The following is a 15,869-nucleotide window of genomic DNA, read 5'->3' on the forward strand; positions in this document are numbered from 1 at the left end:
CCGTGTGTGTTTGTGTGTGCTCGATGCAGGGATATAAGGCGAATGCTGAATTATTTACTGTGAGATTAGCACGCACACATTACATAATCTCACAGTTTTTGTTTGGTATAACCTTCTGCGGCTTTGAAATACCTGTAAAGATCAGAGACTTGTAAAATCGTGATTTGAAACACTTTTTCATATGCATTTGTTGTTTTCATCCACTTATGCACTGTTTTTTATGTTTTATTTTGCAGGTTGGAGGGAGGTGGACGGGCTTCCCCCCCGCCAGCAGGGTCTGAAAGAGGCGTTAGAGCAGCTCCTGGGGCAAATTAAAGGGGCACACCGTCACTGCGCATGCCACGGTAAATACTCACTTCGGACCTGAATGAAAAACCTCCTCATTCACACCGAGCCACAGTGACCGCGACCACAAACATTTAAACGCTTTAAAACAAATGCTGAGTTAATATTTCAGAGGGGTCGAGTGGGCTGAGCTCGCGTGCTCATGTCTCCTGGGTGCGACTCCGGGGGTCTTGTTTGTTGTTTTTAGTGCATCAGAGCTGAGGGTTTATTTTACTGTGAGTTAAGGGGGATAAATTTGACTTGACTGTAGGGCTAAAACACACTCACGCGTGTGATCACATGCTCCATAAGGAAATCACTGCCTGCTCGCTGAACACTGATCATTAAACTCTAATTAAGCTATAAAGGGGCCTTTAGAGACACAGTCCTCCCCATCGGTGATATATGCGGCTATTTTGTTGGTCTGAGCAAAGCAGATACTTAACTTCCATTCACACACGGCATAAAGATGTGCACCAATTTTAAATCTCTTGAATTGGGGTCAGTTAAAAAGACTGGAAGATTATTATCTCCATAAACTCCTTTTAGATGCTACACTAACAAAAAAAAATATACATAACCTATATGTTTTCTCTTTTCTGTTTTAATCACTAATTGTTTTTCACCTCAGTGTTTTATATACACTTCATATTCATTTAGTGAGTCTAATCTGCAACCTTCTGAATCTTTAAGTTAAAGTTGAAAGGCAATAACTTGCTCCCTGTGTGTTTAGAACAATGCAAACCCCCGTTGAACACCAGAAAACACTCTGTGTCTAAAAGTCTGAGGCATCTCTTCCAGCCCACCAGCAAATTTGTCAAAAATCTGAAAAGGTGAGAGAAAACAACATCAGGTTGCAGTGTTGTGTAATCAAGCTCTCTCAACACACCATGTCTTGCATCATCCATGACGCCTCTCTCTTCTTCTCTGTAGAGGTCTTTATCTGGCCTGTATATTTTATAAAGATGAAAATGTTCTGGTGACTTCAGAGGATCAGCTGCCTGTCGTTGAGGTGGACGACTCGTACAGCTGTCACGCACAGGATTTACTTTGGTTCACAAAGGTAACAAAGTGTATCGGTGGTGATGCACAAAACCAGATTATTTTGTTGAACTTTCTTGAAATAATCAAAGTATTTGTATAGGTACTGGTTTGGTGAGGTGGCTTGCTTGTAGTTTAGTTTAGCTTTTGTTTTTTTAATTGTATACATGAGATTACAATTCAAAGTGTATCATGATCTTACATATATAAAAAACAAAAAGCAACGTAAAATGTAAAATGTAAAATACACTTTTTTAAAATATATATTAAGCTTATTTCACATTGTTAAAGATAAGGAGGTTAACGTTAAAATCCAATTTAATTTAAATCGGTTCATTTAACCAAAACTGATTCACTAAAACAAATTCAACCTGAAACACTCATATACACATGCACAGCAATATACTGTATCAACATTTGAGTATTAAACATTGTTTCTATGCTGATGCATGTTGACAGGTGTCACATCTCTGGGAGGAGCTCACCTGGATGCAGCAGTGCATCAGTCCCGCTCACGCCTCCAGTTCCTGTACGCTCCAGACACGCCTCAAAATGATTCAGGCTGCCGCACAACTACAGGTGAACAAACTAAACGCACCTTGAACAACGTTTTCAAGTTTATAGTCACTAGTAGTGATGCACTGAAATGATTCAGAAACACCGAAACTGAAATTTTGCCTGTGGTAAATGTAACCTTACTTGACATATTGTTTACAAGCTGTTTTAGTGACGTCTTTCCACAGTTGAAACGCTGATTAAGTGATTACATGAGACATGTTACATTTCAGTAAGTTGTACTTGTTCCTTCAACATATCCTCGGATGATCGTTCATGTTTATTTTGTGCTATAACTAGAAGTAAGGAAGAAGAGATGATCAGTTCACATGCTCTCCGTGGTGCCGCTGGAACTGATGTGGGTGCAGCGATCATTAAAGAGCATCAAAACGACATTTATTGATTAAATTTGTGATTAAATGGACAGAATTTGAAAGCTGATACATATCAAAAGCACAAAGCTTTTTGGATTGGATTGAATGTTTAGTGAAGTTTTTTCTTGCATCAACTAAAAACAGCTTAGTCAGTGATTCTGGCTCTCCAAAACCAACTTTCTTTATTGCATTTTCTGCCAAATATTTTTGGTTGCCAGAGATGTCGGTGCACTAGGAATGTAAAAATGCATCCAAAAAAGTCTAGTTGAACCAAATTGTGACCAGATTTAATATAGTTTTGCATCATTTAGGAAAGAATTGCATTCAAATCTTTGTTAGGGTTGAGAAATATTTACACTCGTAACACATCTTGAGGTGACGTTTTCCTTTTTTGGTTTGTTTGTTTGGCAGGCTCTCCTTGGCACAGTGGATCTGGGACAGGTGTATTTTGAGCCCATCAAGGACAAGCACGGTAACGTGGTTTTGGTGCTGATGAAGGACGTGAGCGCATGTGCGTCGCTGGAAGGCTTGCGCTGGATTCCCGTCAGTAAATTCCAGCTGCAGCGCAGGTCGTCCTCTTCTTCATCAGACGAGCCCAGCGCACTGGAAACACTCCTCACAACGCTGCACGTGAGTGCTTTACACACACTGAAACACTGGCGTCCATCGCTAATGTGTTGTGCTGTCACATAGTTCTAGCACCATGACAAATGGAAGTATGGAAAAAATGTAGTGATCAAAGCTCTGTTATATTTTTAGAATAATGAGAAACATAAATTCAGTCTAAACATTTTACTGCAAGGCAAGACACATCATGCCAGGTTTGATGTCAAACGTGTTTCTCGTGTCTCGACATTGACGTCAAGCCTGGCACGGCTCATTTTGATGCGGCGTATTCAATTTCAGAAAGCATTATGATTATGGAACAACTCTGGAGAGAAAATTACACTATTTTTTTTTTTTTATCTTTGGGTGAACGAATGCTTTCAATCTCTGATATAAATGAGCCCGAAGTATGAAAATCAGTGGGAAAAAAACATGCCGCTAGCTACTGTATTCCTCTTTTTTTTTTTTTTATGTCTCTCTTATAACTTGAGTGCTGTGAATTGTGGGAGTATAACAGTAGCATTGTTCATTTGATGATTTAGTCTGAACGCTGTAAACACGTCACCCACCGCTGATCGTGTGTTTGAAACGGCTCTGGCCGTGATGTTTTGTCTGAGTGGCTCAGATTTTCCCTGTGGTAAAGCTGTGTGTGTGTGTGCGTGTGTGTGTGTGTGTGTGTGTGTGTGTGGTGAAAGTGGTTCCACAGCTCAACAACCACATGGCTCCAGAGTCAGTCTCTCAGTCAAATAGTTTAGAAATGATAAACGTGGGTCAATTTCAGGCTATTGCAGGAAGTTCTTCATACCTCTGTGTGTGTGTATGTGTGTGTGTTCGTGTGTGTCCTGGTAAACACTACATTGTGGGGACTTTGTTGTCCTCACAAAGGTGGTAATACCAGTCATTTTTGACCTTGTGGGGACATTTTTTAATCCCCAATAGAGATGCGCGGATGGACTATTATTTCATCCGCAGCCGCATCACAAAACTCATCATCCGATGATTAGATTTCGGGTTTAGATTTTCATCATAGATTTTGGGATGAATTTTGACCTGGACATTTTTGCCCTTTGTGTGCAGGAGAAACTGGCCTATCACCTGCGCAGCAAGAAGTGTCTGTCTCCGGGCCTGTATCTGGGTTACCTGAAGCTGTACACCTCAGTGGACCAGATCAGGGTGCTCGTTTCACACAAACACCCAAACGTGCTGTGCCACGTCAAAGTACGAGACAACGACCACATCTCCAGGTATTCCACGTCTTTATGACTGTTATGCATGAGTTTGTGTGTGTGTGTATATATATATATATGTATGTATGTATGTATGTATGTATGTGTGTGTGTGTGTGTGTGTGTGTAATAATTATGTTTGTTTTGTAGGGAAGAATGGCAGTGGCTTCAATCACTGAGTTCGCTCGAGGACAGTGCGCAGGTGTGTGCCGACGCTCAGAGCGCGCCGCATCGCCTCCTACTGGACTTACGAACCGCTGCTAAAGATTTACTCGGCTACATCAACATTCCCAATCACCAGGTTAGTGCATTCACAACATACCCACACATTGACACATGTAATTTGTTTGATTGCACAAGCAAATTAGTGCCCCTTATTTGGAACCTTAGTGAATCAGGGCCATGCAGTATCAAATACACACATTTACATACATGAAACTGATAAAACACATGCCGCAAGCCTGTTTTGCATGTATTGTGTGGAAAAGCTATGGAAATTTCTACACTGAAAAAAATTTGGTGTAGGATTTACTTTGAAACAATTTTCATACAGAAATTGCTAGTCAATTTTATAAATAGTTACAAAGAAATGACAAGTAACATTGATTTAAATGTGAAATTTCTAAGTAGAAAGACTTGAATAATCTTTATTTACAATTTAGAAAATAATTAGTCATGGAATAGTCACGGAAAAATCTAATGATGTCTGATTTGGGAGCAAATTTTTTTTTTTTTGTCGATTTGCTTTAGTGAATCATTTGAACCAGTTCATTTTAGTTTAGGGAATCAATTTGAATTTGTGTTCTTTTTTGTGTGAATTTGTGTTCTTTTAGAATCCCAATCCAGTCTCTTAATTCTCAAATAATAAAATATTTGTGCATGCACATTTATTGATTTGATAAGTAGCCATAATAAGCAGTAAGCAGGATAAAGTACATAATGGTGTGTCATAATGTACCACAAATAGTGTTTCACTGTCACTTATGATCAATTTAATGCACCCTTGCTGAATAAAAGTATTAAAAAAAACGAAACTATGAAAACCATGTAGCAAACCTATACAGCAAAAAAAAGGTTGATAATAGAAATACTACTATTTTTCTTCCGCTTCATACATCAGGCACAGGATTTCCGTGTGTATGTGAAGGAGGTGGTTGAGTTGGGGGAGGGCGTGTCCTTCCTGTTGCTCCTCCCACCGTGTGAGGAGGTGTGTTCACCGCCCGGACAGAACCATCTCTGCTCGCTGCGCTCTGGGTTCTTCACCCTCCCGCTGCAGATCTTTGAGTTAGGTGAGAGGACACAGTGTAAACTCATTCACCCACATGTATCTTCTATCCCCGTCACCTCATGTGCACTCATTCTCTCTCTCTGTGTAGTTCATTTCGAGGCCTACTGCCCTAGTTTCATCGGCTTGTATTGCCGCGTGTCGGCTCTGCTGGGTCTGGAGTCCCTGATGTCCCAGCAGACTTTGCGGGAGGCGTTCTCTGAGTCCGAGCTGTTCGCTGCCAAGCAGAAACATCAGCAGGTTGAGGAGTATTTGCAGGTATTTCTGTCCTCTGTGCAATTCAACACTGGCAGCCTGCCGCCTCAGTTCAGCTTTCATAGGTGTAACTGATGACAGTAAACCCGCAGTAAAATTCAGAACAAACTGTTCAACTGCGGGAATTTACAGTATCATCTTTAATAGATGCAATTTAAAAATCAGCCGGTGTAATCTGAGTCTACAGCCTGAGCTGTCTACTTTATTCTTTTGACATTTAAGCTAAAAATTTGACAGTCTTCCTCTAAATTACATTGATTTACTGCAAAAAAATTGTTCAGTTAAAATATGTAAATATATGAAACAAGATAAATTTACTTAGAAACAACACTTCATGAGATATTAACGTTGTATATTACTATTATATAGTTTATTTAATATTTTATCCACTTGTTTTTTACTTGCTGAAAACAAGTGGGGGGAAAAAATCCAAAAAATGTGATGAGGATTTATTGGAAAAAGACAAATATACTATAAATGATTAAGAATGTGATTAGAAAAGGGTTTGCAAAAATGGAATGCCATAATAAATTAATATATAAATATAATTATATATAAAATAATATACAGTATAATATAATGTACAGTCGATAACCCTCATGGGTTAATTTACAAATTAAAATGTATTGGTTTAAATACCACCAAGTTACCCAGAAAGTATGTGATTTCAAATGCAGATGTTGTATTGTTTCCTGTGTGTAGTCGACAGAAATCAAGACACATGATGAGGATCGTGACAACGCCAAAAACAGCTCTCATGTGGCATTTTATTTACACAAACCTAAATCCACCTAGTCTTCTGCTTCTTCTGCTATTCCTTATACACTATGTTCAGATCAGAATATCACGCGTGTTGTGATGATTCACCCATGTTTCTATGTGTTCACTTTCAGCATATGGAGGACCTGTGGCGTGATGCCCGGTGGATGGTGATCCTCCAGTCCGCACGATATAAGCATCAGAGCTCCGGAGTGAGTCTGAGCTGGATTATTGACTTCTCCAAAGAGAGTATCCCGGAGAAACCAGCTTCCACTTCCTCTCAGGTGGACTACCTGCCCTCCCCGACACCTTCACCAGAGACCACACGCAAACACAACGGTGAGAGCGTTCACCTGTCTGTTCCGACCGGCCTCTTCATTATATAATCAAGTAGAGTACATATCACAGAATAACTGGACTGTTGCAGGCTTCATGTCACCAAGCTATTAAATACAGAAGAGACGCTCTTTGGTGTAGCTGCCATATTAATTTGATTTAAATGAAGTACTTGTTGAGTTTTGCACTTTGCACAGTTTGGAATGTTTTCACTGTTTATGTATCAATCTGGGATTACATACATCCCAAACTTAGTTTGTCGGCCAATTTTTTTTAATTTTTTTTTTAGCAGTCATTTTTTAGACTTTGTTTTTAAAGCAAAATTATACATATAATTACATAATTTGCCTGAAATAAAATCTTCTTATCTTGCATTAGTTTAAATCTTAAGTATTAGTTTACTTAAAAATACTTATTTACTCACCCTCATGCTGTTCCAAATCTGTATGCTATTTATTTTTCCAATCACATAATTTTTTATGCACAATAATAGTTTATAGTGACCATGGTATATCAAGCTCAAAAAAGAATGAATAGATAAAAATACCAAAAAAGGGCATAGAAGTTGTCCATACGACCAATTCACTATATATTTCAAGTTTTCCTTTGTAATACTTTTTGGCGTTTGACATCCCATGATCAATATGAACTGTTGTTATGGTAAGACTATGTAAAAACAGAAAATATCCCTGCATACAGGTTTGGAACAACCTAAAGGTGAGTAAATAGTAGTGAACTTAAAGAGGCCATATGCCCTTTTGCAATGTCTTGATTTTGTTTTTGGGCTCTACTAGAATAAGCTTTCATGCTTGAATGTTCAAAAAAACAGGTGACTAGTTTAGGGTCCAATTCTCACTATTAGCTAGTTGCTTATTAGCATGCATATCACTAGGATATTGGCTGTTTATAAGTACTTATAAAGCACATATTAATGCCTTTATTCTGCATGACCATATTCTACATCTCTTAACCCTACCCAATACTTAAACTTAACTACCTTATTAACTATTAATAAGCCGTAATTAGGAGTTTATTGAGGCAAAAGTCATAGTTAATAGTGAGAATTGGACCCTAATCTAAAGTGTGACAAAAAACACATTGTTTTCCCCCATATTTTACACTGTTGCAGCTCCTCTCTTCCCAGTCTGTCAGTAACGCTCTGTCTCTATGAAGCCCCTTCTTCTGAAAAGCACATTGTGCTCTGATTGGTCGGCTGGAATAGTGTGTTGTGATTTGGTCAAGCGACACCTTGCATGTTTGGGAAATGTCCCGCCCTTTACTAAACCCTCTTTCTGTTTGTTTTTTCCAAGATTCCCATGGTCTGTCTGATGAGGACAACTCATCCGAGGTGTTCCTCACTACTGATAGCGAGTACAGCTCCAGTGTGACCCAGAGCACCAGAGAACTGGACCTGCTTCCACCGTCTCCTACCAGCTTCAGATCTGTAGCGTCTCACCCTTCTTCCTCCTCGCAGTCATCGCCTCGCTCCTCTCAGCCGGACGTGCTGCAGACCGGAGGAGGAATGAGCCGACGGGAACTGGTGAATGTGTTCGATAGCGACTTCATCCTCCCGAGCCGCCAGATCGAGCTGCTACGGGTCACGGAGAAGAGGACGGCGCTGTGTGTCCGCACCAGCAGTCTGGAATACCCGCCTCCTGTCTCCATGCCAACCACACCCACCAGCTCCTCCAATCACAAGGGCTGGACACGGCCTTCCTCCTTCGATCTCTGCTTCTCCGCCCCTGAACCCCGCCCTGCGCCTGTGCGCACCCTATCAGAGGACAGTGGCGTCCAGCGACTCTCCGCCCCCTCCAGCGGTTCCCCTCACAGGCCGTGTCACACCACATTGAGAGTTTACCCACAATACCGGACCGGATTACCCAAGGAAACCAGTGTCAAAGTGAGTGTTTGTGAGTTGACACACACATCATTATTAGCTATGTTTCCTTTCACATGGTTTTATGCTCATTTTGGGATATTGCACAAGATGCACATAAATTTAAAAAAATGTGAATACAAAACTTATGCACTCAATTGAGGCTGATTTTTTTTATTTTATGCAATACTAAGACATGCATGTAAACTACAATGGAAATGCATTTACCGAATAATCCCTCTATGCACAAGAAAGCAACTCACGTGACACGTCACGTGCCTCAACAGTGGATTTGATTGGAAAACAGGACTAACCAGCGGACCAATCACATCGCACAGCATCTCAAATGTTGGTTTGGTCATTCTGAAACGTCTGAGCCAAAGTCTATCATCAAAATGATTTGGTTTAATTCCCTCTCAGAAGCGTCTCACATGATTGCATTCCCAAACACCAGCATCCGAACGCAAGAGTTTATTGCATTTTGACACGCAAGTCATTTATGATGGAGGAAAAAAGAGCCACAGTGGCTTCACCAATTGCAGAAACTTCCATGTTTATTGCAGATATTTTGCAGCAGTTTCACAGGATGTGGCGATTTATATCCTAGTTTACTGTTTAGACATATTTCTCTAAACTAATTTCAGTACTGTCAAAATAATTAATGCAAAACATCAAAACAGATTTGGAATGTGCCATTTATCTCCACAAAATGTCTTTTTTATTTATTAATATTGTCATTTAAGTTACATTTATTACATATATTTAACAGCTTTTAATTAAATAGTTCATTTAAGTTATTTGAATTTAAATAATTTAATAAAATGTTACTCGTTATATTGACTATATTTGAGTGTTTCTTCCTTGATAGTCCATTAACTATCTATAATTATTATATATAAATTATTGTATATAAATATGAATATAAATATATATAATACATATTTTATTAATTAAAATGTGTATATAGGTGGCATTTCAAATATTTCAAATCTTTTATCCTAGAAGTCATGTGAATTTTTGGGACTATTATTCCATTTTAATTCTTAAATTCATATTATATTATTATATATAATTCTATTTAATATAGTTCAGGAGTTGAGTTATTATCATAGTGTATTTGAGCTAGACACCTAACCATAGGCTTACTGAATAGACTTCACATGTACGTGTCTGTCTGCTTCTGTAGTTACGTGTGACTCCAGAGACGTCGGCGAAGGAGATGGTTGGTCTGGTCGTCCAGGAGATCAACGCTGTGTGCCATCACCTGCAGAAAGCAGCGCAGCAGTGCACGTGTGCGGTGGATCAGTGCAGCTACCCGTCCTGCGAGTCTGAGGTGTGTGTGTACGGGAGCGAGCAGCTGGAGCACTTTGGGCTGGTCCTGCTGGTGGAGGGGAGAGAGAAATGGCTTCAGGACGACTTTTGCCCGCTCACGCTACAAAACCCATGGACACGCGGGAAACTCTGCGTCCGTTTCAAAGAGTATTCGCCACTCGCACTGCAGTACAGCAGAGCCACGACTGTTTGATCCCTCGAACATGTAAATACACACACTCACACACTGACTTAAGTGCATAGACTACTGAATGCTTGCTCTTAGGGTTCATGTTTACCTGAGTGGGTTCACCAGGACTGATCTGCTCACCTTTCCTCATCGGGTGACATAAGGAGCTCCATATCACCTGCACTACAATAAGAGCATGCTAACCTTATGGGAAAATCTATGTCAAGTGCTTGTCAATCACCAGTAGGAGTTAAAGTCAATATGAAGTCTTTCTTAATGTATGTTCCTGATTTTGACTAATTCATCAGTGCACGTTATTTTCTAAAGCTTTTCATAATCCATACATGCATATATAGATATATTACTGTTCAAAAGTATATTGATTTATTTATTCACAAAGCTCGTACTTTTATTCAACAAGGGCACATTAAATTGGTCTAAATTACAATAAATACATTTATAATTATAATTTATTTCAAATAAATGCTGTTTTCAGCAAATCAGCATATCAGTATGATTTCTGAAGGATCATGTGACACTGAAGACTGGAGTAATGATGCTGAAAATTTCAGCTTTGATCACAGGAATAAATTACATTTTACAATACATTCACATAGAAAACAGCTGTTTTAAACTGTAATAATATTTCAACATTTTTTATGTATTTCTGACCAAATAAATGCAGCCTTTGTGAGCAGAAGGGACTTATTTCAAAAACATTTAAAAATCTTAATTATTCCAAACTTTTGAACAATCTATATTTTTTATATATATATATATAGTGTTACTTAAATATCACTAGGAGATACATCATATTACTGAGGTAAAATACCATTTCATAATTCATATTGACTTTAACTGGTAACATGGGTAACATCAGCATCATCACATGTAACAGTACAGTTGCATTATTTGCTCATTTGCTCATGTTCTCAGTGTTGTGCCACTTTAACTGATTTCTTGTTCCAGAAGGTGTTTCAGAAGTTCAGGCTTGACAGAAGCTCTTCCATAAGTATTCAGAAGTGAAATGTTTACAGCTTGCTCATGGTGGTTTGAAAACCAGCAAACAAACATTACGTCACGATTTTTTCCGTCAGTGCATTCTTCCTCAGGATACCGTTATACCCTTCCACCAAATTGTACACACACAGGACTTATCCAAACTGTGAATACTCCATTGGGATTCTCCAATGAGCAAAATACACTGAATTACTGAACATTTCTAGAACAAATGCACTTGAAAATGAGTCTACACTGAATCGACCGCCAGAACAGAAGCTTTACCCAAATGAAGAGTGATGTTAAACCTCGTTTTGATCGTTTGTGAACACACACATCGGACTGAATGAACAACACAACGTTTTAAAGCGAGATGGACCGTAGCCGTAGTTTTACAGACTCTTCCTGTTTCTAATGTTCATTTGTGTTGCTTTGAGTAGCAAAAGGAGCGTTTACTTCTATTGATCGGCCGTGTTGTTGTGCGGTGAGTTTATTATCGATATTGTGTTTACTGTCTCTGTTTCACGACTGACGGACACACACAAGTGCGATGTAAAAGTTTTGGTGCAATAATATTTTACACTGTAGCTCGGAAGCGGATTTCTCTTCCAGATGAACGTTGATTTATGGGATCATGTACAAATACAAACTCAAGCTGATACACAAGCGCTGTTTCAGATGATGTGTGTTTTGGCATGAGACTTAAGACTGTGTGTGTGTGTGTGTGTGCGTGCTCCTAGCATGAGCTCATAGTCTTATGGCTGTCCATTTGATGAAAGCATAGTTTTGAGCAGCTGCAGCGTGTGTGTGTGTGTGTGTGTGTGTGTGTGTTTGTAGTTTACTACGTGTATTAATATGAGCATTTAATTTACAGCTCCAGCCGCTATTGTCTGATTCCGAGTCTCTTCTCTGCACTGAAATGCTCCACGCGCCTCATAAGAGAGTTCAACAGTCGGGTAACGGAAAAATCACATCAGCATTCTTTGTAAAGAAATAGATGTTTAACAATTTAACGTTTTTAAACTTTTTAATAATTAAAAAAAAATGTGATGCTAAAAAATTCAGCTTTGATCACAGGAATAAATTACATTTTACAATATATTACCATAGAAAACTGTTATTTTCAGATAAGAATAATATTTCACAATATCATATACATATTAAAATACATAAAACCCAACCGTTTGAGCAGTGATGCGTGAGTCAGTTCTCCTGAAGTGTAGAGATTCACATTAACCATCATCTTGATCCACTAACCACAAACACACACAATACTGACAGTCTTCATGGTCAACACTTCAACCCAAACGTCTTTTAGTGCAGTTTTTGTCATTTATTACAATAATCGACTTTTGATCTGATATTTGGTGTCTAATGCAATTCAGACGTTTAAGTGACTAAATGTGTCTTAAGGAAACTGTATTCTCTCCCCCCGTCGTCTTCAGTGAAATAATAGACGCTCTCTGATTGACTGAGTGTCTCACTTCTGCTAAGCAAAGTGTGGGAAACACTCAACAAACATACGCACACACTCTCACAAGAACGGCTCCCCTCACACAAACAAACACGGACAACACAAACTGGCAGACCACACACACACTGCTATACAAGCGCTCCCTCTCACACACATTAAAGTGCAGCGGAGCGTGTGGAAGACCACACACACGCTGCACCTTTAAGGCCGTCGCTGTGACGGTTATCGACAGTAACCTTAGAATTGTAGCAGGGTTCTCACACCTCCTAATTATACCGTGTGGACTCCGGGAAGACCTGCGCTAAATTTAGCCCTCGGCGGATCTGCAAATACTGTTAGCAAAACATTCCCAAAAGACCCTGAATGGATCTGATTCACAGCTCGCCTGCGTCCCACTGGGGCTCTGCTGCGAACGCTTCGAGCTGCCTGCGCACACTGTGTTTTAAGGTGTTTTAGGTGCTGAAGGCACGCTAACCATGAGAGGGTTGTTCCTAAAAGGTTAGCTGGCATAATCCAGCCGGAATCTAAGGCAGGATTACGTGTCGTCTTTACAGAGAAACAATTGTGACCAGCTCAGTGAACAAAATCTGTCCAAAATGTTGACTGTAAAATTAGTACTTTTTTATTATTATATTGATTAATTCATCTTAATCTATATTTATGAATAGAGTTGTTACTCCATATATCTAACAACTTGTCATCTCTTATTTTTATTTATATATATATATATATATATATATATATATATACACACACACACACACACACACACACACACACACACACACACACATATATATATATATATATATATATATATATATATATATATATACACACACACATATATATTTGTGTATATATATATATTTTTTTTTTATATATATATATACTGAATATATACATTGATTAATGTAATTTAATTATTGATAATATATATATATTGATTTTATATATATATATATATATATATATATATATATATATAATATTATTATTATATATATATATTTTTTTTTATAAATATACTTTTAAAATATTTTTATAATATATACAAATATAAAATTTAAAAAATTTTTATATACTTTTTATATAATAAATAGTGAGCAAAGCAGCTAGAGTTTTTTTCACTCTTATTTTGTTACATTTTAAATTAAATATTCAAATAAACATTTGCAATACGCACACTCACCTCTTACAAACAAATATGGTAAAAATATACCACTGAAAATACCATGCTTTTTGGACACCACTTGTTTAAAGTACCTTACCGTCCCATTAAATACCGTGGTATATAGAAGCACACAAAGAGTATACTTAATTTGAAAATAATATACTTTAATATATATAAGTGAACTGAATGTAATTTTTTCAGAAACTAATTGCATGTTATTTGCAATTAAATGAAAGTGTGTTGTTAAAATGTATATTAGATGGAATTAGTTAAACTTTAGTACATCTTTATATTAAATTAAATGTTTAATTTGTGGTAAACTATAATATACTTTAATGTCATTTCTATTGAAACTTGTCTGTAATGTATTTAAATATATTTGCAATCACACGTTTGCAGTGAAGTTACAATTTAGTACATATATATTAACTTTAAATGTAATTTTGAATAATACTACATAGCTTTACATGTGCTTTAGTATGTTAGACAACACAAGCGTATTATTACACAGAACGATTATGAATACTTGATGATTTAAAATGTACTTTAAAGCAATACTTTCAACATGACATTATTTTAAAGTGTACTTAAGTGTGTTAGGAAACAGTCTTGGAAGTGCACCGTCTTCAAATACACTTATGGCCTTTTATTTCATTCATTCATTAGATTAGTTAAGATTTGAAGTGCACTACAAGTGCATTCAGTACAGTTCAGTGCACTTTTCCTCAAGGCTATATGGCAATCAGACAATACTTTTTTTTTTGTACCAGTATACAGTAGTTTAACACATGTTGGTGTGAATTTAATTATATCTATCCTAATTGAGGAGCTCATCACTAGGTTCCCCCTCTATCTTTAACCTGTTATTCCCATCACAGGGTCTGATTTCAGCTCTGAATGATAACGGACGTCCTTCTGAAGATCTGATGTTCTGCAAGGCTATATGTGATGCGAACACACCGTCCTCTGTGCATTTATAGCAGTGAAATGATGTGCATAAATGCGTCTGGTTCACCTGTTATATGCATATTGTGTGCGTTTGTGTGAGTGAGACAGACCCCGCCTCCTCCACCCGGACCCCCGGGGGCCGTAACCCTTTAAAGCACCTATAAAACATTTGGCAGGAGCGTTTGAAGTTTTTATGAAGCGCTGCAGTATTGTTCCCCAGAGAGACGGCGCACTCCACTGGCGCCTTACTGCCCTCGTACACTGCCAGAGTGTGTGTGTGCGTGTGTGTGCATAGTTCTGTTTGTTCTTTCTTACTCTGTGTGTCATAGATGGAATGAAATTGTGTGTGTGTGTGTGTGTGTGTGTGTGTGTGTGTGTTTATTTGTTGCCACAGTCTTAGTGTGAGTTCTGCGTAGTAAAGTTGGGGAGAGTTTGCCTGCGTTCACACACTCTCTGCCTGATGTTGATCTTCTCAAATCGGAAGTGCAGTGTTATTTTACCATCATTAAGATTATATTATATTTTGATTGTTTTTATTTTTATATTCAACATATTCATTTTAATTTCAGTTAAAGTTGTAGAAATTTAGTTGTGTTTTGGGGATTTTTTTAAAAATACTTCAATAAAGTTGTAGTTATTTTAGTACATCAGGTTAAATTAAATGAAAATGAGAAATGTTGCCTTGGCGATTATCATGTTTTTTATATTTCATTTTATTTCAGATAATAATAATTATAATAATAGAAAAAAACATATATAATTGTAGATAATTAAGCTCCTACTCAATTAAGTGTCCTACTTTACCATATTATATGATATTATATTATAGATGATTAAGTTACTACTTTAAGTGTTGTAGTTTAACATATTATTTTATATTACATTATATTATATTATACATAATTATAGATGATTAAGCTACTACTTTTTTAAATGTCATGGTTTAATATATTTTATTATACTATATTATATTATATTACATAATACATAATTATAGATGATTAAGCTCCCACTTCATTAAGTGTCCTACTTTATCATATTATATTATATTGTATTATATTGAATGTATTAAATATATTATATATATAATTTCAGTTAACGTTTATTTTATTTCAAGTAAGAGAAATGTTAGGGTT

At 37.4% G+C, this 15,869-nt stretch overlaps 1 protein-coding gene and 1 gene segment (V, D, J or C); one reads left to right on the plus strand and one right to left on the minus strand.

The window, feature by feature from the left end:
• Positions 1–11,796, plus strand: part of ankfn1b (ankyrin repeat and fibronectin type III domain containing 1b) — an 84,996-nt gene extending 73,200 nt beyond the window's left edge. For all 4 annotated transcript variants that reach the window (XM_084398462.1, XM_084398461.1, XM_084398460.1 and 1 more), the window contains 12 exons: positions 237–344; positions 1,058–1,157; positions 1,258–1,387; positions 1,825–1,944; positions 2,706–2,924; positions 3,978–4,144; positions 4,277–4,427; positions 5,247–5,415; positions 5,503–5,669; positions 6,560–6,764; positions 8,072–8,661; positions 9,824–11,796. In XM_084398462.1, coding sequence (XP_084254588.1) covers positions 237–344; positions 1,058–1,157; positions 1,258–1,387; positions 1,825–1,944; positions 2,706–2,924; positions 3,978–4,144; positions 4,277–4,427; positions 5,247–5,415; positions 5,503–5,669; positions 6,560–6,764; positions 8,072–8,661; positions 9,824–10,162 — 2,465 coding nt within the window. In that variant the 3' untranslated portion in view covers positions 10,163–11,796. The remainder of the gene's footprint in view (positions 1–236; positions 345–1,057; positions 1,158–1,257; positions 1,388–1,824; positions 1,945–2,705; positions 2,925–3,977; positions 4,145–4,276; positions 4,428–5,246; positions 5,416–5,502; positions 5,670–6,559; positions 6,765–8,071; positions 8,662–9,823) is intronic.
• LOC311284461 (Ig kappa chain V-III region MOPC 63-like) overlaps positions 1–15,869 on the minus strand; it is a 945,935-nt gene that overhangs the window by 411,315 nt on the left and 518,751 nt on the right.

This window comes from Rutilus rutilus, assembly GCF_951802725.1.
Source record: "Rutilus rutilus genome assembly, chromosome: 24".
Classification (NCBI taxonomy): Eukaryota; Metazoa; Chordata; class Actinopteri; order Cypriniformes; family Leuciscidae; genus Rutilus; species Rutilus rutilus.